The sequence below is a fragment of the Aquarana catesbeiana genome, linkage group LG07 (assembly GCF_042186555.1).
Source record: "Aquarana catesbeiana isolate 2022-GZ linkage group LG07, ASM4218655v1, whole genome shotgun sequence".
NCBI lineage: Eukaryota > Metazoa > Chordata > Amphibia > Anura > Ranidae > Aquarana > Aquarana catesbeiana.
The window spans coordinates 288,349,138-288,372,883 of record NC_133330.1 but is presented as its reverse complement, the minus strand read 5'-3'; the positions used below and the strand labels follow the sequence as shown (position 1 = coordinate 288,372,883).

At 43.0% G+C, this 23,746-nt stretch overlaps 1 protein-coding gene across 2 annotated transcripts; it reads left to right on the top strand.

Moving 5' to 3' along the window:
• Window positions 1-20: 20 nt before the first annotated feature.
• Window positions 21-23,187, top strand: LOC141103645 (dynein light chain Tctex-type 5-B-like). Of its 2 annotated transcripts, none has more exons than XM_073593479.1 (5): window positions 21-345; window positions 7,334-7,444; window positions 10,174-10,323; window positions 15,016-15,090; window positions 21,344-23,187. In XM_073593479.1, exons 2-5 carry the CDS (start codon window positions 7,349-7,351, stop codon window positions 21,689-21,691), a joined length of 669 nt encoding a protein of 222 aa, XP_073449580.1. In that variant the 5' UTR covers window positions 21-345; window positions 7,334-7,348; the 3' UTR covers window positions 21,692-23,187. The 2 variants fall into 2 exon arrangements, with proteins under 2 accessions (XP_073449580.1, XP_073449579.1); XM_073593478.1 differs by having other exon boundaries at window positions 24-332.
• Window positions 23,188-23,746: the final 559 nt, after the last annotated feature.

Genomic DNA, 23,746 nt, shown 5'->3' with positions numbered 1-23,746 from the left:
GGAACCAGGAAACCAGAGCCCTCTTTATGCAGTTGCTGGCTGCCAATTAAAGAGATGCATCAATCGTGGCCTTTATGTGCGCTCACGGCACACCTACTCCGTTGTTATGTTTGCTGAACCAGCAGCAGAACGAAGTCAACAAAATGAAGCGTAATTGATGGAGAGTCAGAGCGTTGGAAACCTGTATGTAAACACTCCATAGAGCTTTATACACTAATACTGGAGGTGTCCTGTCTGAGCTTCCACTCAGTCCGCAGCTCCACAGGCTCAGGGAGACAGTCTGCTTCTGCTAAAGACACTGATTAGGAAAGCCAAACAGGTTGGATTTTGCGGTAAGTCCTACAAGTAAGTCCTACAAGTCTTATTATAGTGTCACCATTCTCAGAGAATATATCAAAAACAACATAAAAATAACATGGAAATCTAAAAGAATAAAATCTTCCAAGATTTAGAAAAGAGAAGATATAGAGCCTGAGTTAAAAGATGACACGCTGTGTCATCATTTAAGGCATATGTAAACCTAGTCGCTAAAAATCTCATATTAGCTTTACAAAGATAAAGTAAACAAAAAGGTAATTTTTAATATTAAAGAAAAAAAAATAATGTAGTATAAAAAAATATACAGACAGAATTCAAAGGGGATAAAAACAAATGGAAACAACAGATACAGGATTGTAAAGCATATGAAACTGCAGTGTATATTATTTGGCAATTGAAGATATATGGTCAATAAAGGTAATTTTCAATATTTTTTTTAAATATATGTATTGTAGTGTAAAAAAATATACAGATAGGGGTTCAAAGGGTTTAAAATAAAGGGAGACAACAAATAATAGATTTTAAGGCATTTTGAACAACTGCAGTGTATATTGTTTGGTAATTGAAGATATACAGTCCCTTTGTAAGATTTTGTGGACCAACAATAAAATGGTTGAACAGAAAAATAAATAAACAAAAAAAAGAAGTAATAAAAAAAACCCCAAAAAACAAAAGAAACAATCAGCAACAAACAGCCTTACATTTAAATAGGACATTACGGATGCAGAGGCACTGTGGCAGTCCCCACAACGCATATCTTGGAGGAGCACCAATAGTGTAGTAAAGTGTTAGTAAGAGGTTGAGAGTCTCTATTGCAAAGTTTTTCTAAAAACTGGTGTAAATACTTGGTGTTACCAACCGCCAGTATTTTTACTGGCAGCCAGTAAAAAAATGGGCACTTTTATCCTGTCAGTAAAAGACAGTGACAGGAAAAAGTAAAAAATACCGCTGTGACGCTCGGCTCAGAAATGCGCATGTGCAGCTCCAGTTCAGAGCCAGCAGAGACCATCCGAGCGACTGCTACAATGTGTTTGGACTGTCTGGCGGAGGCGATGCCTGAGCGTGTCGTGTGATGTCACGGTGCAAGAGAGCTGAGCGGCTGGGGCCTCGTGTGTGGGTCTGCAACACGGGAGTGGGACTGTCAGTGCTGTTTGGGCTGGAGTGGACTGAAGGGACGACTTGGTGTGGAGAGAGACTGTCACCGTGACTCAGGAGGGGACATGTTGTGTCAGTGAGGTGTCATCACCATCTGTGCTGCTGCACACTGCTGTCATGTCACTGTGAGAGTCATTTTCATGTGTGTGTGCCGACCATTCTAATTTCTTGCCCTCCTGAGTCCTGTCCCTGAGCTACTTCCTTACTATATCAAAAATACAATAAGAAATTCGTTTTTTTTCCCTAATATCTAACCTTAATCACATTGCATATTTTTTTTCAAATATAAGTTTTATTGAATTTTAAAGAGGGGTACAGGGAGGGTACATATAATGGTGGCTATAGCAGGCAATAAACATTTGTGCCAGTATTCAAGAAAAGGCCCATTCTCTATCTACAATGTGGACCACATAGTATGTCACAAAGGGCAGGTAATACAGTATTGTACACAGACAGCTTTTGACAGTTAACTTTCCTAATCCTGTATGCTTGTGTAAATGATGTTGCCTTAATTTCTTAATTGAAAATTTTGTTGGATTGTCTGTTCCCCGACCACAATAGCTGGAAAGGAAAAGAAGGAAGGTATCGAGGTACCCGAAGATAGAATCAGTAGGTGAGAAGGTGAAAGATAGAGGAGGTGGAGGGAAAGGGGGCGATATTGTTCAACATGGGGGTGATGGATGTAGTGATGGTATCACTCTTCTGTTGGCCAAGGTCGGGTTACCCTTCAAGAGTTTAATAAGGACTGTTCTTCATCAGTGAATATGAACATGTTCCACAGCTTCCAGACTTTAGAGTGTTTTTCTTGTTTGTGTTGTGCTGTGAGAACTAGATCCTCTAGTTTTTTAATGTCCTCTACTTTACGAAGCCACAGTCCAATGGATGGCGGTGAGTTTTGTTTCCATGTAGCTGGAATACAAGATTTTGCGGCATTGAGCAAGTGTCGCACAATAGATTTTTTTATACGACTGTGCCGGGATTGTGGTGGCGTGTAGCAGGAAGAACGCTGGGTCTTTCTGAACCTTGTGATCAGTAAATTTTTGGATGGCTGTCCCTACTGTTATCCAAAAGTGTAGTAGTAGTGGGCAGGACCAGAAGCTATGGAGGAGTGTCCCCTTGTCTGTTTGGCATCTCCAGCATTTATCTGTTGTGGTAGGGAAGAATCTATGTAATAACTGGGGTGTATAATACCACCTAATTAAGATCTTATAATTTGTTTCTTGTATTCTTGTTAGGGGTGCAAGGGATCGTCGCCGATCCGTGATCCGTACGGATCAACCTTCGCGGATCGGCACACCCGCGACCCGCGGAGCACTCTGCGGCCTCGGCCATAGGAAAGGCCGCGGCTTCAGCCTAGCTCCGGAGCGGCGGCCATCTTGGTACACCCGGAAGCGGCCGCTGTCTCGTCAGGAAGTGACGTTTCGTCGCCGCCATCTTGTTACACCCCACACTCCTGCACAGTACAGTAATGATAGAGTGAGAAGGAGGCAAGCGGACATCTTGTTACACCCACCAGAGTTTTAGATTTAAAAGCTATTTTCAACACAAAACCGAGCTTATATGCATAAATGCAGTATTTGTAGATCGGACAGACTGTTTAGATGTTAGATTTTAAAAGCAACAGCAAACCTGCTGACCTTACATGGTTGCTAATGTGACAGAACACCTCTGATCTTCACATTTAATGTAAATCTAACATCTAAACAGTCTGTCCGATCTACAAATACTGTATTTATGCATATAAGCTCGGTTTTGTGTTGAAAATAGATTTTAAATCTAAAACTCCGCTGGGTGTAACAAGATTTGTGTGTTTTGTTTTTTTTTTGCTGATCCGAAAATGATCCGATCCGTGACTCTGATCCGAGGATCGATCCGATCCGTGAGTTTTTTGATCCGTTGCACCCCTAATTCTTGTGCAAATGGATTAATTTAAAGAGAACCTGAGGATGTTTTGTTTTTGCGCATCAGTGAAAGTACGCTGTAGGTAATTTTCCCATTTTTGTAGGAACACCAGGTCTGGTTGTTCTGATGGAGTGATAAGCAGGGTATATGTCACATTGCATTTTTCCCTTGTTTGCAGCTCAAATACAAACATTTTAACTTAAAACTATAATATTGTAATTTGGAAATGCCAGTAAAAACTTGGCTGTGCTAGTACATTTTGGGTGTTGTGTCAGTAAATTTCAATCTGGTAGATTGGCACCACTGCTATGTGGTTGAATTAAAGCATGATGTAGTTGTTAATTGCATTTGTAATCATTTATGAAGCTTTCCTATATCTCAAAAAAAAGCTTTGTTAAGGAACTCCTTTTGCAGTCCTTTAACCCACTCCAATGTTGAAGTTTTAGTAAGTATTGGTGAAGGGTAGGAGAGTAAGACCCCCCCCCCCCGTTTTTCTTCAGCTATGTCATTTATTGATCTTTGGGAAAATCTCCAAAACATGAACAGTTTGTGGGACAGTTATTCCGCGTACACACGAGCGGACTTTTCGACCGGAGTGATCCGACTGACTTTTGAACGAACGGACTTGCCTAAACACGATCACACCAAAGCAGATTTGTACGTGATGATGTACGACCGGACTAAATTAATGAAGTTGATAGCCGGTAGCCAATAGCTGCCCTAGTGTGGGTTTTCGTCGGTCAGACTAGCATACAGACGAGCGGATTTTTCGACCGGACTCGAGTCCGTCGGACAAATTTGAAACATGTTCCAAATCTAAAGTCCGTCAGATTTTTGGCCGAAAAAGTCCGCTGCAGGTCCGATGGAGCCCACACACGGTTGGATTGTCCGCTGGATTCAGTCCGTCGGACCAGTCCGGTCGAAAAGTCCGCCCGTGTGTACACGGCATTACTGTAGGAAATATACTTGAGATCCAGATGCTCATTATCCTAAGCAGGATGCCTTATCCCAGGATTTGAGGGTCACCTGCACATTAACTATTTGGACCCCACAATATTACTCATCTCTACTGGTTTTTTCCAACTCATTGTACCACCGAGCCATTGCCTATGTTCAGAATGGTGTCAGAGGGTACATGGAGTATGCTGTGTCTCCACGTTAGGCTTCGATTTTGACCTCTGTTCCCTGCCACAGCTCCCTACTTTCATCACCATTGGTAGGCTTACATATCCTATGCAACTAATTCTGCTATAGAAGGACTGAACACAACAAGAGGGTCCATTATGATGATGAGAGCTGACCTACATGACGTGATTCAACCAGAAAGAATGTTTGAAAACTCAGACAGAAACATGACATTTCAAACTCTTTGTGGATGCGGTAAGTGAGATAAGAACATTAGGATTGCTGGGCCAGAAATTATATTACAAAAGGATTCTATTTATTATCAAAAGTGAAATTTTGCCCCAAAAACGGTGAACTTAGCCTTTAATTAAAGGGGTTGTAAACCCTCGTGTTTTTTCACCGTAATGCATCCTATGCATTAAGGTGAAAAAACACCTGGCAGTGAACGCCCCCCCCCGTTTTACTTACCTGAGCCTCGTATTTCTGTTGGTGGAGATGCGCTTTCCCTCTCTCCACGGGGTTCTGACTCTTGATTGGATAGATTGATAGCAGCACAGCCATTGGCTTCTGCTGCTGCCAATCACATCCAATGACTCGAGCGGCGGGGGCGGGGCGGGGCTGAGTCCGGCATTCGTGTCTATGGACGCAAATGCTGGACTCGGGAGCGCGCCCACAGGGTAACCCCCCAGGAGAGCGCTTCTCCTAGGGGGTTATCTGATGTGGGGAGGAGCTGCGAGAGCTGCCAGGGGACCCCAGAAGACAAGGTTCGGGCCACTCTGTGCAAAACGAGCTGCACAGTGGAGGTAAGTATGATATGTTTGTTATTTAAAAAAAAAACCCTTATAATCACTTTAAGCCTGCATCTGGCAGAAGCTGTAGTCATTTTATGAACAAACTTTGTTCTTAGATTTAAGTGGTTGTAAACTCTCTGTTTTTTTCGTGTTAATGCATTCTATGCATTAAGGTGAAAAACTTTTTGTGCTGCAATACCCCCTAGAGCCCCACTTTTACTTACCTGAACCCGTTCCTTCCAGGGACGGGGATGAGCCCAGCAGCTCCAGCCATTGTCTTGGGTCCTCATTGGATAGATTGATAGCAGCGGGAGCCATCGGCTCCCGCTGCTGTCAATCAAATCCAGTGACACGGGGGACGGGGACGCTGTCTGTGTCAATGGACGCAGCAGCAGGACTCGGGAGCACACCCGCACGAGTGCCCCCAGGGAGAGCGGCTCTCTATGGGGCACTCGAGAAGAGGAGGAGCCAGGAGCGCCATGGGGGGACCCCAGAAGAGGAGGATCGGGGCCACTCTGCACAAAATCACTGCACAGAGGAGGTAAGTATAAACATGTTTGTTTTTTTTAAACCCAAACCTTTACAATCACTTTAAAGTGTTACTAAACCTACAACAGTAAAATCAGTCTGTATATGCCGTAAAGCATACTTGTTTTACTCACTGTGGTTAATCCTCTGCATTGTGTAAAAAGGCGTTTTTATCCTGTCTCCTCTGATCCTCCCCTTTTTCCACAGTCCCCATTCCATCTACAGATAGTACAGAGTCTTGGAGGCGCTCTGCACATGCTCAGTTTGGTGTGTATTGCTAGAGTGTTTTTTTCTTTTTCTTGGGGGTGCATGTGATCAGCACAGGGCCAATCAGCCCTGTCCAGACAGAGGGTCAGGGGTCCTGCAGCCTGATAGGACAACCAGGGGAGAATGAAAACTGCTACATACTGCTGATGAGAAAATATATTTAGCAGTATAATTAGCGGCCAGCTCAGAGGAGGAAGGGCTGAGCCCAGCCCTGACAGTATTGCTAGAGAGTTTTTTTTTTTTCTACTTGGGAGAGTGCATGTAGTCAGCACTGTCCAGATAGAGGGTCAGGGGTTCTGCAGTCTCACAGGACAGTCAGAGGAGAATGAAAACGCTTCCTACAAGCTTTAGCAGACATTGATAGAAGTCACAAGACTGCTATATACTGCTGATGAGAAAAGGTATTTAGCAGTTTATAATTACTAAAATAATTGCATTTCCATGTTCTGTGTACTGTGGGAGACCAGATATAGTGAATGCAGGGTTCGGGGTTTAGTAACACTTTAAAGTGGCTCTTCAGTAATTTTTTCAACTTTCCATCTATTAAATCTTCTGCCCTTGTTGTTTTAACTTTGGATAGCTAAAACATTTTTTTTCTGCCAGTAAATACCTTATGTAGCCCGTTTCCTGTTTCTTGTCTGGTCATTAGCCTAGGCTAGTGACATCATGCACAGCTCTTTCTCTAACTCCAGTGAGAGTATGCCAGCAAGGGAGGTCATAGGAGGGCCAATGAGAGCTGCAGAGCTGGAGAGGGCTGGATGAGGGCAGAGATAACATGAGATCCATGTGTCTTCTTCCACAGAGGAGAAATGAGCAGGTAAGCAGAGGTGTGAGTGTGTCTGTCTGTCTGTATATGTGTGTCTGTATATATGTGTGTGTGTGTGTGTCTGTGTGCCTCTGTGTGTTTGTGTAAATCCAGGAAGTGAACAGGCAGCAGCTTCAGCTGCCCACAGTTAAAATGGCTGCAGCCAGACTCAGTGGAGGGAGATTTCTTCAGCATATTTGACAAGTACAGAATCACAGTATATATAAAATAATATGCAAAGTGGTTGGAAGGAAGCTTTAGAATGGCAAAAATGTTTTTCTTACGAACTATGTGAGCAGACTGCAGTTCCTCTAGTGGGACTCTGTTTTTCTTTATTTTAGTGTTCCTTCGAAACTGACTTTTTATCCCAACTTGACACAAAGTATTGATTTTTTCAAGATGATTTTTAAACATCTAAAATTGTAACTTTGTTTTTATTCAGAGACCATCCAGAGGGATGGAGGCCATGAATAAAAAGCTGGGAGCAGTGAAACTATCTAAGGTCACTTTTCGAGCAACAAACAGAGATGTAATTCCTGCCACAGTAAAAGAGGTGAGATCACATACCAGTCTCGGGTACTGTGCTAATAATGTATACAGTTGTGCAAGAGTTACAGGTAATGCTGGCATTATAATATACAAAAAATTGTTTGAAAATCTGTCATTTGGACCGTTCGTTCATTTTTCGTCCAGTTAGGCCTGATTCACACCTATACATTTTTTAGTGCATTTTCAGTTTTGCAGAAACACACTACAGTCCATTTAACATGGTTTCCTATGGGTCACGTTCACATCTGTGCATTTTACAGAAAAGGCCAAGGAATTTTTCCTGGGTTTTGGTTCCATAGACTTCAATGAATCTATGTGTCCAGCCCCCTAAACTACACCCGGGGCACCGGACCCATGGATTCCAATGTCCTTTTTTTTTAATGATTAGAGCTAGAGGCTCTAATTGGCTTCAAAAAAGGATGGGCTCAGGGCGCAGAGCACTGCGCTCCCCAAGCCCACGCAGTTGTGTGACAATAGCGAAATAATATTTGCTATTGTCTTCCTGATTTTCTTCCTGGCCAATCAGGAAGCTCCTTCGGGTCCGGGTCTCAGGACCCACATCCTATTCGGAGGGGAGGAGATGCATTGACCCCCGGAGCGAGTAGCAGCAGCCAGGATCATTCTCTGCCTGTCCCGGATCTGCCCCACACCCGTCATTAAGCTGCAGCTGCCCCGTGCGCTGGCCCGCGCCCTCTCTGTATCTGTCTCTCTCGGCTCTCAGTCTCCTTGCTGGCTGGCAGGATGAATGTCGGGATGATCACCGGATTGAGGTAAGGAGGCCCCTGCTCGGCTACCAGTCTGCCTCCCGGGGAGGGGGTGTCGTTGGTTTGACGCCCCCCAAATTTCTGAGCACCACTGGTTTTCAGCCAAGGAGGCTACATTCTTAGCCTGTGTTTGATCTGCCGTGATGCTGCACATGTGATCATTTATGACACCAGCCGTTTGATGGTTTGACAGCTTTGCTGAGAGCACAAGCAAATGTGACAGTTACATTCCTGGCATCTATCTGTTTTTTGAAACTGTTAAATTGAAGGATTTGGTACCGCTTTAAGTAAAATTGCATTTTCATGTTCTGTGTACTGTGGGATTCCAGACATAGTGAATGCAGGGTCCTGGGTTTAGTAACACTTTAATGCAGCTCTGTAATCATTAAAGTGGTTGTATACCCTCTCTTATACCCAGTGAAGTGAACAGCCTCCGGTGATACACAGAGTTTAAACAAATCATCCTACATACGTTTTACTTGTATATCTGCATTCTTCCCCTTTTTACATGCTTTGAAAAGTGCAGATTGTGTTAGAAATCTTTTTTCCTCTATCAGAAGTGGGTGGGGAGTCTGGTCTTACACTGTGTGAGAGCTGATTAGAGGAAAGAGGCATATCCCAAACCCCCCAACCCCCCTCCCCATAGGCAGAGGAACAAAGGAACGTGCAGAGCTGTAGTCTGAATAGACCAGCTCTCTGCTTATCTCCCTATAAGCTCCCTCCTGCCACAAATTTTCAGCTACTGTTAACTCCTGTGTCAGATAACTTGTCAGAATGACTCATGCTGATAACAGAGGAGCACCAGAGAGAAATGGCACTTAGAGCTATGGTAAAAGATAAGTAAACACTACAGATATACTGTATGTGCTTAGGTCAAATTTCATGAATGGGATTTACATCCACTTTAAAGAGGTTCTTCACCATGTTTGAAAAAAAAGTCAGCAGCTACAAATACGATAGCTGCTGACTTTTAATAAAAAGACAATTATCAGTCCAGGGATCCAGTGCTGTCCTCACCCAGGTGGATCCTTTGCCATTCTTCGGGTCCCCAACACCAGCATGTTAACTATGGGAAGCTGGGTTGTGACTCCTTGGGACTTCACATCCGACTTCCCAGTGTGCATGTGCAAGCTGCGCTGCACTTTGTGAAAGGTCCCGCAGCCTTCTGGGACCCTTGACGTGTCCCAGGAGGTAGCAAGCAGGGAGTGGGGGGAGAGAACTTCCTGTGGAATTGCCTAGGCGATTCGACCAGAAGTGACAGCGGTTACCTGTCAAAACCAGGTATCTGCTCCCCCACCAAAAAAAAGTTCCAAAAGAAGTAGAGAAGAGGGGAGGAGGGCACAATGCCGAACTTTCCCTTTTGGGTGAATCCTTAAATAATTTATTGTAAAAACAAAGAAATAGAGTGTGAGAGGAAGAAGCAGCACATAGAGCCAATCAATTCCAGTGCTGACAAGAAGCATGTTGACAGGAGGAGAAAGAAGAGTGACAGAGAGATGGCTCATCACTGCGCTGCTTCTCCTTTCACTGTCCAATTACAGGCTGGGGCCAGCCCAGTACAACCTAGTCTCCGAGGAGGTGTGTTCAATATTGCTGACCATCAGACATCAGAGGACATACTGTTGCAAGTAAAAAACTACTACAGTGTTTCTCAACTCCAGTCCTCAAGGCGCCACAACAGGTCATGTTTCAGGATTTCCCACAGAGGAAACGGCTGTGGTATTTACTAAGACAGTGAAACTGATCAAATCACCTGTGCAAAATAATGGAAATCCTGAAAACATGACCTGTTGGGGCACCCCGAGGACTGGAGTTGAGAAACACAGAACTACTACAGGGGAAAGCTGTGGACTAAAGCTAAGCAAATGCTGGTTTTGTTATTTTATGTTTTAATGGGCAGTTCATTTTTATCTTGTTATTTTTGACTGGAGTTCTGTTTTACCCTTTCTGACTTGCGTGTCTCTTTAAGCCGGCAGATCCGCAGCCTTCAAAAGGTATCTCAAATGTGAAATCTTCACAGAATGATGGGTCAACCAAACCAAAAGATGTGAAGAAGCAGGCATCAACTATCAGCCTAAGGGGTCTGCTGGCTGCTCAGCACTTCACAATGACGCTAAAGGTAAAAGGGCCATTATACACAAATTATTTATATTATATATACAGTACCTTGAAAAAGTATTCACACCCCTTGAAATTTTCCACATTTTGTGATGTTACAACTAAAAACGTAAATGTATTTTATTGGGATTTTATGTGAGAGACCAACACAAAGTGGCACATAATTGTGAAGTGGAAGGAAAATGATAAATGGTTTTCAAAATGTTTTACAAATAAATATCTGAAAAGTGTGGGGGGCATTTGTATTCAGCCCCCTTTACTCTGATACCCCTACTTAAAATCCAGTGGAACCAATTGCCTTCAGAAGTCACCTAATTAGTAAATAGAGTCCACCTGTAATTTAATCTCAGTATAAATACAGCTGTTCTGTTAAGCGCTCAAGCTGGGTTCACACTGATACTACATGACAGTCATACAACTGTCATCCTACTTTGCTCTGTGACATCGGTCCTACATTGGTCCTACATCCATCCGACTTGAATGACCAAGATACTACTTTGATCCGACTTTGTGATAGTATGACTTGTCCTTTGACCAATCAAAACAATCCCAGTGTGACATAAATTCAAGTTTACTGCTGCTGTAATCACCATGTTGGATGTCACAAGTCGGATTGTTAGGACAAGGATCCTACTTTGATCCGAATTCAATGATATTCAATGGGCTGAAGTAGGATCAAAGTCGGAACCAAAGTAGTGCAGGGAGCATTTTCAAAGTCGGACCGACTTGTGTCGGACCAGTTAAGATGGCTCTCATAGGGAAACATTGATTTTCACACGTCATGCATCATGAGCCCCCAATGTCGGAGAGTTTGTCGTACAAGTGTGAACCCAGCCTCAGAGGTTTGTTAGAGAACCTTAGTGAACAAACAGCATTATGAAGGCCAAGGAACACACCAGACAGGTCAGGGATAAAGTTGTGGAGAAGTTTGAAGCAAGTTTAGGTTTTAAAAAAATATCCCAAGCTTGCTTTGACCACCTCACGGAGCGTTGTTCAAACCATGATTAGAAAATGGAAAGAGTATGGCACAACTGCAAAACTACCAAGACATGGCTGTTCACCTAAACTGACAGGCCGGGCAAGGAGAGCATTAACCACTTCCGGACCGCCGCACGCCGATATACGTCCTTACTTTGAAGGGGGAGCTAGCTGCCATAACCCTGGTATCCTCTTGTTCGGCCGGCGGTTTGGTTTCCAATAATAGTGGTCTCTGAGGCGGATTAGCCCCCCCTCCCCCCGTGCTCCGGTGCCCTCCACCACTTACCAGAGCCGTTGGCGGAGGCGATCGGATCTTCACCCTTGCTGGGCATGGAGACGAGTGAGGAGAAGATGGCCTCCACCCGTCTCCATAACATTGCAGGGCGGAAGCGACATCAAAACGTCACTTCCGCCCATAGCTTTTAAAGGGCCATTTTTTAAAATTGATTTTTATATATATTTTTATAAATATATATATATATATTTTTTTTTATATTGCATTTAAGTGTAAATAAGAGGTCCTGTCATGCTTTTTTTCTATTACAAGGGATGTTTACATCCCTTGTAATAGGAATAAAAGTGACACAATTTTTAAAAAAAAAACAGTGTAAAAATAAAAAAATAAAAGGTAAAATAAATAAGAAAAAAAAAATTTAAACATGCCACGTCTCGCCGAGCTCGCGTGCAGAAACAAACGCCTAAGTGAGTAGCGCCCGCATATGAAAACGGTGTTCAAACCACACGTGAGGTATCGCCACGATCGGTAGAGCAAGAGCAATAATTCTAGCCCTAGACCTCCTCTGTAACTTAAAACATGCAACCTGTAGAATTTTGTAAACATCGCCTATGGAGGTTTTTAAGGGTAAAAGTTTGTCGCCATTCCACGAGTGGGCGCAATTTTAAAGTGTGACATGTTGGGTATTAATTTACTCGGTGTAACATTATCTTTCACAATATAAAAAAAAATTTGGCTAACTTTACTGTTGTCTTATTTTTTAATTCAAAAAAATTTATTTTTTTCGCTTGTAAGACTGCGGCGCAAATACGACTGCGCAAATATGGTGTGACAGAAAGTATTGCAACGAACGCCATTTTATTCTCTAGGGTGTTAGAAAAAAAAAAATGTATAATGTTTGGGGGTTCTAAGTAATTTTCTAGCACAAAAAAACTGTTTTTAACTTGTAAACAACAAATCTCAAAAAGAGGCTCTGATTAAGTGGTTAATCAGAGAAGCAGCCAAGAGGCCCATGGTAACTCTGGAGGAGCTGCAGAGATCCACAGCTCAGGTGGGAGAATCTGTCCACAGGACAACTATTAGTCGTGCACTCCACAAATCTGGCCTTTTTGGAAGAGCGGCAAGAAGAAAGCCATTGAGAGTGAGAAGTGGGTGCAAGGGGTAATTAACCTCTGGAAATTATGCTTTTGTATTCTTGGGAGCAAGTGAATTCTATCCAATAAAACCACATTTGTCTAAATTTTCCCTTTTGGTGTCTGAGGGAGGCCACCAGGTCTTCCATATGGTTCATCATTATGTTTGTCATTGCGTGACATATAAAGATTTGTAGATGAACCAGAGGTGGGTGCTGTAAATTTGAATCAACCTTACCACAGTGCTAACGTCTGACTTACTAAAGTGGTTGAGAATCTACACTTGGGCGGCACAGTGGTACAGTGGATAGCACTTTCGCCTAGCAGTAAGAAGGGTCACTGGTTCGAATCCCACCCACGACACTACCTGCCTGGAGTTTGCATGTTCTCCCTGTGCCTGCGTGGGTTTCCTCTGGGTACTCCAGTTTCCTCCCACACTCCAAAGACTTGCTGGTAGGTTAATTGGATCCTGTCTAAATTGTCCCTTGTATATGTATGAATGTGAGTTAGGGACCTTAGATTGTAAGCTCCTTGAGGGTAGGGACTGATGTGAATGTACAATGTATATGTAAAGCACTGCATAAATTGACGGTGCTATATAAGTACCTGAAATGAATAAATAAATCTACACTTGATAAATTGTGTGAATATGCACTTCAATTATCCATCCATGTTCAAAGCAAATTCAGGTTCACTCTGAATACCCAAACGTGCAGATAAAATAAGTCAACAGGGATTTACTTTTCATATGATTGGATAGATGAAGTGAATATTTATACAATTAATTGTGTGAAGATTCTCAACTGCTTCAGTAAATTAGCCACCATATATCAGCCACACAGGGCTTGCATTATATTCCGCAAGTCCACTGATTCATGGAGGCAAAGGTTCGACTTAAAGGGGGAGTCTGGCGAAAAAAATTTTTTTAGATGTCAGCAGCTGCAAATACTGCAGCTGCTGACTTTTAAAATAAGGACACTCACCTGTCCCGGGGTCCAGCGATGTCGGCACCCGAGACCGAACCGTCCCTCGATCCTCAGGTGCTGCCGCCGCCATTCTCACTGAGGGAATCAGGAAGTGAAGCGTTGCGGCTTCACTTCCGGATTCCCTACTGCGCATGCGCGAGTCGCGCTGCGCTTTCTCAATGCTCCCCGCTATCTCCTGGGACCTGTGTCTTTCCCAGGAGACAGCGGGGGAGTGCGGGAGGGGGCGTGACTCCCATGGGAGTCTATTCCCGGAAGAGGGTGCAGATACCTGTCTTAGACTTGTCTAAGACAGGTATCTGCACCCCCCTGAAAGGTGCCAACTGTGACACCGGAGGGGGGGAGGAATCCGATGAGCGGAAGTTCCACTTTTGGGTGGAACTCCGCTTTAAAATATACAGTAATGTGCACAGGGAATAAACAGGAATTTGGTTTCACATGATTGGATATTTCAACTGAATAAGTCCTTTCTTTTGTGTAGCACTAGAAAAAAGAAGAAAGAATTTTCACATGATCACACTCTGAGGAATTATTAACACGAATTTTGTTTAAAAATGATTAAATTTTATTGAATACACAATCATTAAAAAGAATAAAACCATAGCATATTCATTTGCTAATTTTCCAAATTGGGTCTTAAAGCCTAACAGACAGGTACCCCTATACATGACCTCATTACTATCATACATTAAACATATCCAGTACAATTTTGCACAATAAGGGGTACTAGAGTGTCTCTAGGAGATACAGAAGGAGATCCCAATGGTCCCATGTTTCACAATATGTTGCTCTTTTAGGAGACCTTATGGAAATATTGTACATATAGAAGGATTTATCTTAAAAATCCTGCTGCATATTAGTCATGGCCAAGGATAAACACTTTGGAGACTACAACCCCCAAAAAGTCAAGAAAGGTAAGGTGGGCAGCAAAGGAGCTCAAAGAGAGGAGCCATCAGCCACTATGAATGATGTGCTTAATGGGTAATTAATAATAGGTGAACGCCACAAAGAGGTCTTATTTACTTCCAAAAATGCCCTTTAGTCTTGGTGTTACTAATTCCTGAGAGTAAATTCCCATTCTTTCTTCTTTTTTTCAATTGTTACAATTATTTTTAAGAGGGATGTTGTGCACATTACACCAAATGGCATCCTGACAAAAGTAAAACCATTGTGTAGCACTGCAGAGCAGCAAATAGAGCCTGCACATGTAATGATCAAATATGTACACATTTTAAATATTTCACTCCAGTCTTTACAATTTTTTTTTTTTAAACATTAGCATAGAACATAATTGTATACAATTGCTTCTAAAAAGAATATTTGAAAAGGCTAAACTTTTACTAAGTGCCTGGAATTATTTTCAGAATCGAGCAGCTTTGAGGAGAAAGTCCAGATCCCGCACACCAAACCGCAAGCCAGTAACAATCATCAATGAACAGGTAAGTCCTTCCCAGAGCTGAATTTTGATTGTGAACCACCTATGTCACACTGATTTCTCAATACTTGTACATACCCAGAGTGACTCAATTCTAGATCAATGTTTCTCAACCCTTTGTTGTCATGACACATTTTGAAAGCATGCAAAATCTCCCAAGAGTCCCCTTGTCAAATCAGAATCTCCCTTTTACATCAGAGTACTCAGTCCCCTGCCTTTCACATCAGAGTACTCAGTCCCCTGCCTTTCACATCAGAGTACTCAGTCCCCTGCCTTTCACATCAGAGTACTCAGTCCCCTGCCTTTCACATCAGAGTATACTCAGTCCCCTGCCTTTCACATCAGAGTACTCAGTCCCCTGCCTTTCACATCAGAGTATACTCAGTCCCCTGCCTTTCACATCAGAGTACTCAGTCCCCTGCCTTTCACATCAGAGTACTCAGTCCCCTGCCTTTCACATCAGAGTATACTCAGTCCCCTGCCTTTCACATTAGAGTACTCAGTCCCCTGCCTTTCACATCAGAGTATACTCAGTCCCCTGCCTTTCACATCAGAGTACTCAGTCCCCTGCCTTTCACATCAGAGTATATTCAGTCCCCTGCCTTTCACATCAGAGTATACTCAGTCCCCTGCCTTTCACATCAGAGTATACTCAGTCCCCTGCCTTTCACATCAGAGTACTCAGTCCCCTGCCTTTCACATCAGAGTATATTCAGTCCCCTGCCTTTCACATCAGAGTATACTCAGTCCCCTGCCTTTCACATCAGAGTATACTCAGTCCCCTGCCTTTCACATCAGAGTACTCAGTCCCCTGCCTTTCACATCAGAGTACTCAGTCCCCTGCCTTTCACATCAGAGTACTCAGTCCCCTGCCTTTCACATCAGAGTACTCAGTCCCCTGCCTTTCACATCAGAGCACCTATCCCCCCCCCCCCATCCCCATTTTACATATGAGTGCTCAATTCCCTCTATTCAACATCAGGGTCCTCAATCCTGTCCCTTCTTTTAACATCAGAGCCATCTGGGCGCCAGTTTTTAGTCGCCTTGATTGGTTAGTGTGAGATGACATCACTCCCGCACACGTATGGGTGTCATTCATCTTGAAGAAATGCCGACACTTCAGCAAAATCCACAAGCAGATACAGTACCTTGAATAAGTATTCATACCCTTTGATATTTTCCACATTTTGTCATGTTACAACCAAAAACGTAAATGTATTTTATTGGGATTTTATGTGATAGACCAACACAAAGTGGCACATAAAAGTGGAAGGAAAATGATAAATGGTTTTCAAACTTTTTACAAATAAATATGTGAAAAGTGTGGCGTGCATTTGTATTCAGCCCCCCTGAGTCAATACTTTGTAGAACCACCTTTCACTGCAATTACAGCTGCAAGTCTTTTTGGGGATGTCTCTACCAGCTTTGCACATCTAGAGAGTGACATTTTTGCCCATTCTACTTTGCAAAATAGCTCAAGCTCTGTCAGATTGGATGGAGAGCGTCTGTGAACAGCAATTTTCAAGTCTTGCCACAGATTCTCAATTGGATGTAGGTCTAGACTTTGACTGGGCCATTCTAACACATGAATGTGCTTTGAGCTAAACTATTCCACCATTCCATTGTAGCTCTGGCTGTATGTTTAGGGTTGTTGTCCTGCTGGAAGGTGAACCTCTGTCCCAGTCTCAAGTCTTTTGCAGACTCTAACAGGTTTTCTTCTAAGATTGCCCTGTATTTGGCTCCATCCATCTTCCCATCAACTCTGACCAGCTTCCCTGTCCCTGCTGAAGAAAAGCAAAGGACATGTGCACAAGGATGGATTTTAAGCAGAGTGCATTGGCAACTCATTCATTTTGAATAGGCTGTATGAACACACCACAAAGATGTCAATGGGCCCTAACAGTTACATACTACTGGACTGGTAATGTGGGTTAATAATATAACGACAGAATGATCTCCTGTAAGTGGCTAGTAGCTAGCATATTTTTGTTCTTTTTATCATTTCACAACAGGCTTTGCCATTTACTTTCCTTTTAACACCATACCTAGGTAAGTGGTTTTCGTCATACTGTACTAATCTCTATTGCTACTGTGCATCTCCTTATCTGGCACGTTGCTGAACACAAACATCAGCAGGGACTTGGCTTTGTGTCAGCCACATATAAACATTGAATGTTCCCATCTTTATTCATACATTGAGGCACGAGCACAAATACCAGTCAGCAACAGTTCACAAGAAAAAGGGAGTGCCTGGTATTTGTTAGCTAAATAAATGAGTCTGTGTATTTATTCTGGATGTACACAATACAGTGCACATTTCTGTGGAACAATGTTTTCCTGATACAGAACATTGTTCTCTTTCATAAAAGGTTTGTTCTTCTATAGAAAGTGGCATCTTTTGAAGTGAAAGTGTGCAGGAATGCTGACCTGAACCCGGGAATACAGGATCACTAGGAGACATTATCATCCCTGACAATATGATCTATATCTTTATCACATGTGTTTTTTTTCCACTGAATTCCAGCTGGAACAATGTAGCATTATGCCGCGTACACACGGTCGGACTTTTCGTCTACAAAAGTCCAACGGACGCCGACGGACTAAAGCTGGCTGGTAATCCGATCGTGTGTGGGCTTCTCCGGACTTTCAGCAGACTTTTTCAGCCTCAAATCCGACGGACTTTAGATTTGAAACATGCTTCAAATCTTTACGTCGTAACTACGACGGACCCCGAAATCCGCTCGTCTGTGTGCTAGTCCGACGGACAAAACCCCATGCTAGGGCAGCTATTGGCTACTGGCTATGAACTTCCTTATTTTAGTCCGGTGTACGTCATCACGTACGAATCCGTCGGACTTTTGTGTGGTCGTGTGTAGGCAAGTCCGTTCGTTAGAAAGTCTGCTGCAAGTCCGCCGAAAGTCCGCCGGAAGTCTGTCGGACAGGCTGTCGGACTTTTGTAGACGAAAAGTCCGACCGTGTGTACGCGGCATTAAAGTATATCTAAAGCCAAGAAAAAAAAAACATAATATATTGCATCTTACTAGCTCCTAGATTTGGTAGCTGCATTAGTTTTCTTTTTGTCAGACTTTTTCCCCTTATTTTCACCAGATCATCCTGCCAGTAACACACTCCCTGTCTTATGCCGCGTACACATGATCAGAATTTCCGTCAAAAAAAGCTTGGATGGTTTTTCCGATGGAATTCCGCTCAAGCTTGCCTTGCATACACACGGTTACGCAAAAGTTCTCGGAACTTTCGACCGTCAAGAACGCGGTGACGTACAACACTACAACGAGCCGAGAAAATGAATTTCAATGCTTCCGAGCATGCGTCGAATTGTTTCCGAGCATGCGTAGGAATTTTGTGTGTCGGAATTGCTACAGATGATCAGAATTTCCGATAGGAACTTTTTTCGTTGGAAAAATAGAGAACCTGCTCTCAATCTTTTGCTGGCGGAAATTCCGCCAGCAAAAGTCCGATGGAGCATACACGCGGTCGGAATTTCTGACCAAAAGCTAACATTGGACTTTTGCTTGTGGAATTTCCGATCGTATGTACGGGGCATAAGGGTTACAACTCTTATTCAGGGTAACTGTATCAATGGAGGAGCAGAATTGTCACCCTAGGACAGAGAGCAGTGGCGGATGTTTTTTTTGATGAAAACCAACACCACCCCCCCCCGGCGGGAGACAAGGCTTCCCCCCCCCCCGGAGATGGACATGAATGCGGGGAATACCCCCCCTCCACAGGAGACAGATGGCCTCCTTACCTTAGGAGGCAGATGTCCTGCCCTGGATGACTCCGATCTCCCCTCCTCCTCCCTCCCCTGTCCGAGCTGGGGAGTGCTGGATGGCTGAGCCGCTGCTGGTGAGCCACCGTGGCGTCTGGTGGGTTGGTCGGTCTTCCCGTTTCTCCTCCAACCATGCGTCTCCTCCCTGCTCCTCCCCCTTGGCAAATACGATCACTTCTCTTTTTGGCCAATAGGAAAACGGGGGCTCACGACCCGCTTCCTGATTGGCTGGGAGGAGGATCAGTGTTACAATAGCGAATATTTATTCGCCATTGTCACACAACTGGGTGGGCTTCGGGCGCAGTGCTCTGCTCCCTGAGCCCACCCTTTTTGAAGTTTATTAGAGCCTCCGGCTTCAGCTTATTGGCCTCAGCTTATTGGACTTCTGGCTGGATCAGCAATAAAATGTTTTTGGAGTAAAAATCTATCTAAAGATAGTTTTCTATTTAAGATACATTAATAATTTAGTTTATGCAGCATGAAATGGAGCTTAGTTATGTAGCATGAGGCTGTACATTCTGCAATATTTACATTTTTGGTAGACTTATTCAATGAATCCAAGCTCTGCAAGCTGAGATAACATGCACTGCATTGATGTATTCACACAATTTTACAGTAACCATGAAAAAAATCCCAAAGTTCAGGAATATTCCTTTATCCCATTGTTTTGCAAATCTAAGTACACTACAAACTGTATGATTGAATTGGTTCTGATATCGCTGTTTTATTAACCTGACAGCTTATTGTTCTAAATAGGAAACCATCATTTTGTTTTCAAGTATTAAAGATTCTAACTACCAGCAAGAATAAGTCCTTACATTTAAAGAGCACCTGTCATTTCACGTCCATCATTGCAGCGTCTGTTAGCGGGCATTTACTCACCTGCTGCCACCACGTCCCTCACCTTGTTGTGTCACTGCCACATCACCAGCCGTCCCATTAAAGTGAATGGGACTGTCGGTGAGTCAACATCAGGTCAGAGGAGGAGCCACTGCAGAACAGGGATGGCAGTTGCTCTTTAAAAACTATGATTTAAATCAAGCATTTTTACTAGTGATTTAAATCATGATTTAAAACGTGATTTAAATTGACTTGATTTAAATCAAATCCACCCTGCTGGATACTAACATTTCTAGTAATGAATAACACCAGATATTGCTGATCCAGGGAATCGGTCCTTGACTTTGGGGGATCAGGCAGTAATTTTTTTCCCCCACTGAAGCAAATTGGATCATATTTTATAGGTTTTTTTTTTGTTTGCTTTCCTCTGGATCAACTGTAGATAATGGATTCTGTTATTTATGTTTTCTATTGGTTGAACTGAAAGACTTGTGTCTTTTTTTAACTTATGTAACTATGGACGCATATGTATATCTATACATACTGTATGGTCGGCATAACATTGGTTATATCAACGCTCAACTTCAGCCCCATTACTCCATTTTGTACCAAGTGGAAATTGTTGGAACCCCTGTTAAGTCTGGTTGTTGGGTTCCTTTTGGGGAGATTCCTCTTTTCTCTCTGTCCAGTTAGGGTATAACAGATACAGCACGTAATCGGACAGTGTTATTGCATAGGACTAACAAACGGAAATTAGAACATGACATAAGTTTTAACTTTTCCCTGCTCTATTTAAAATAGAACAAAAAGGCTTTGGCTTTAGTGTGGCTTTATGTTGATCTTCTTCCAAGTATAACTAATCCCTTAAGAAGGTAACAGTTCCTTTTTAAAGACATGGTTACAATGATAATAAGCGCATGTTTTGCTTGGTTACTTGCAATTTTAATCTAGCACCGGTTTCTTTTTTGTGAAAAATGCATTAGAAATCAAAGCTTACCCAAATGCTTGAGCCATTAGGAAGACAATGATGGTGTCATATCTCCCAAATGTATACTCCATAAAGATAGACATTATTCAATGGGAGAGTACAGCTAACTGCATGTGTGTCACTTTCTGTGGTGTGTGTGTGTTTGATTTAAAATAAAGGCCTGCATTTATGGGCTTTTGTTCACATCCAACTGGTTTTGCCCTCCCTATAGGAAGGCAAAACCTATTTGAAGAAAATTCAGGTCAGAAAAAGGTCAACTGTTGCTCAAATGCAAGTCATAAGAGGTCAACTGTTGCTTAAATGCAAGTCATAAAGAGGTCAACTGTTGCTCAAATGTAGGTCAGAATGAGGTCTACTGTTGGTCAAATACAAGTCAGAATGAGGTCAACTGTTGGTCAAATGCAGGTCTGAACAAGGTCTACTGTTGATCAAATCAGAATGAGGTCTACTGTTAGTTAGATGCAGGTCTGAACGGGGTCAAATGTGCCTCTCAGTGAGTTCTGAATGATCTCAGGAGTGTCTCAAACTTATGTCAAACTGGTGCCACTGACACAAGCCACTGATCTAGTGCTACTGATTTACTACACTAAAACAATGCTTTACTGAATAAGCCTACTACTGTTCTTTTCTTTTATATAGGTCCCTGCCGGTTCTGCAAACCCTCCACAGAGATTCCCCTATGCACAAGTAAAAGAGCTCATCCAGGAATTTTTAACAGCAAGGCTAAGACATGTCACCTATGACCCAGATAAATCTGGAGATCTCACCAAGAACCTTTGTGAAGACATAAAGAAAATGGTACGCAGGTACACTCCACCTCGCTACAAGCTCATCTGCAATATGGCCATTGGGAGTAAAAACCGAGAGGACATTTTAATGACCAGCCAATGTCTGTGGGACTCGTATTCGGATAATGTCACTTCTTGCAACTACGAGAACTCCACTATGTTCTGTGTGGTCACCGTGTATGCCGTCTACTTTGAGTGAACAAACGTAAGCACTATTGCAGGCTTTCTGGTCTACAATTTAATAGGTCTGAGTAATGTACTATTTATTAGAGAGTTATTTGACCCAGTAATAAAAACAATAATGGCCCTAATCAATAAGGAGTTCTTACAGCAAATAATTTCTCTTATGTGCTTCCTTTTGGTCTGTTCAAGATACACTATATTGTCAAAAGTATTGGGACGCCTGCGTTTACGTTTATTGAGGTGGCCCTCCCTTTGCAGCTATAACAGCTTCAACTCCTCTGGGAAGGCTGTCCACAAGGTTTAGGAGTGTGTCTATGGGAATGTTTGACCATTCTTCCACAAGCGCATTTTTGAGGTCAGGCATGTTGGACGAGAAGGTCTGGCTTGCAGTCTCCGCTTTAATTTATCCCAAAGGTGTTCCATCCGGTTGAGGTGCAGGCCATTCAAGTTCCTCCACCCCAAACTCTCTCATCCATGTCTTTATGGACCTTGCTTTGTGCACTGGTCCAAATCATTTGGTGGAGGGGGGATTGTGGCGTGGGGTTGTTTTTCAGGGGTTGGGCTGGACCCCTTAGTTCCAGTGAAAGGAACTCTTAAGGCGTCAGCATACCAAGACATTTTAGACAACTTTGGGGATGGCTCCTTCTTGCTCCAACATGACTGCGCACCAGTACATAATATTGAACCCTACAGACCAAGACTGGGATGCCATTAAAGTTCATGTAAAGGCAGGCGTCACAATACTTTTGACAATATAGTGTACATTTAAAAGCATCTGTTTCAGATGTACAAAAAAAAAAAAAAAAAAAGAAGCAAAGAAAAACACTTATTATTCCTGCCAAAAATCAAATGAGCTGCTACTTTCCTGTGCCCTCTGCCACAGCTGCATTACATTATAAAGCAGTGGTATCAGCTCTGCCCAGTTTATGTTTGTGAACTGCAGAACACCTTACCCTGGAGTTGATTTACTAAATCTGGAGAGTGCAAAATCTGGTGCAGCTCTGCACAGAAACAAATCAGCTTCCGGGTTGTATTGTCAAAGCTTAATTGAAGAAACTGAAGTTAGAAGCTGATTGGCTACCATGCACAGCTGCACCAGATTTTGCACACTCCAGTTTTAGTAAATAAACCCCAGTTCTGAAGATGAGAAGAAGGGAAAGTTCTGTAGTCCAAATCAGGGCCAAATAGCCTAGGAACCTAGGATGACAGCGCAGCTCCTTCACAGATATAGTGGCATGAGTGAGCATTGTCACCCTAGGATAAAATGTACGCCTTTTCACCATAAGACAGAGTGTTGTGGCAGGATCACCAGGTGAAAATAAAGAGAAAAAAGTCTAAAAAGAAAACAAATGCAACCAACAGATCGATCAAAGGACGGGTAAGCTGCAATATATTACAGTTTTTCTTCAACAATCTAACAGAATTCACTTCCTGGTATGACTGTAAATTGGTGAATTTTGTTGGACTGCTACCGAATTTCTGCATTTAAAATAGAATCTCACAAAAAAGTTACATTTAAGTCATTAGTTGAATGCAAAATGTTACAGTTACTAGTGTGCATGTGTTAGCTCTGAGCTGAACTGTCAAATCATCAAATGCCTGGTGTCATAACTGTCCACAGGTGCAGCACTATGGCATATCAAATATGGGCCAAGATGGCGGCTTACTTGGCTGTAAAGTAGAAAGGGTAGGGTTAAGTGCCGCTTTAAGAAAAATAAATTTTTTTTAACCGCTTGCCGACCAGCACACAATGATGTACGTCGGCACAATGGCACGGCTACGCAAATGAGCATACCTGTACGCCCCCTTTAAATCGCCGGCTAGTGGACGCGCTTGCTGCGTGCCCACGGACTTGATGTCTGCCGGTGGCCCGCGATCATGACACGGAGAGGCAGAACGGGGAGTTGTAAACAAGGCATTTCCCTGTTTTGCCTAGCAACATCTCCCAGTGATCGGGAGCAGTGATCTCTGTCATATTCTAATGAACCCACCCCCCCTACAGTTAGAAAACAGTGAGGGAACACAGTTAACCCCTTGATTGCCCCCCAATGTTTAACCACTTCCCTGTCAG

Coding starts and splice junctions, on each gene's coding strand:
- LOC141103645 (XM_073593479.1), top strand. CDS start 7,349: ATGGAGGCCATGAATAAAAAGCTGGGAGCAGTGAAACTATCTAAGGTC. Junction 7,445..10,173: donor TTCCTGCCACAGTAAAAGAG/GTGAGATCACAT, acceptor TGTCTCTTTAAG/CCGGCAGATCCGCAGCCTTC. Junction 10,324..15,015: donor ACTTCACAATGACGCTAAAG/GTAAAAGGGCCA, acceptor AATTATTTTCAG/AATCGAGCAGCTTTGAGGAG.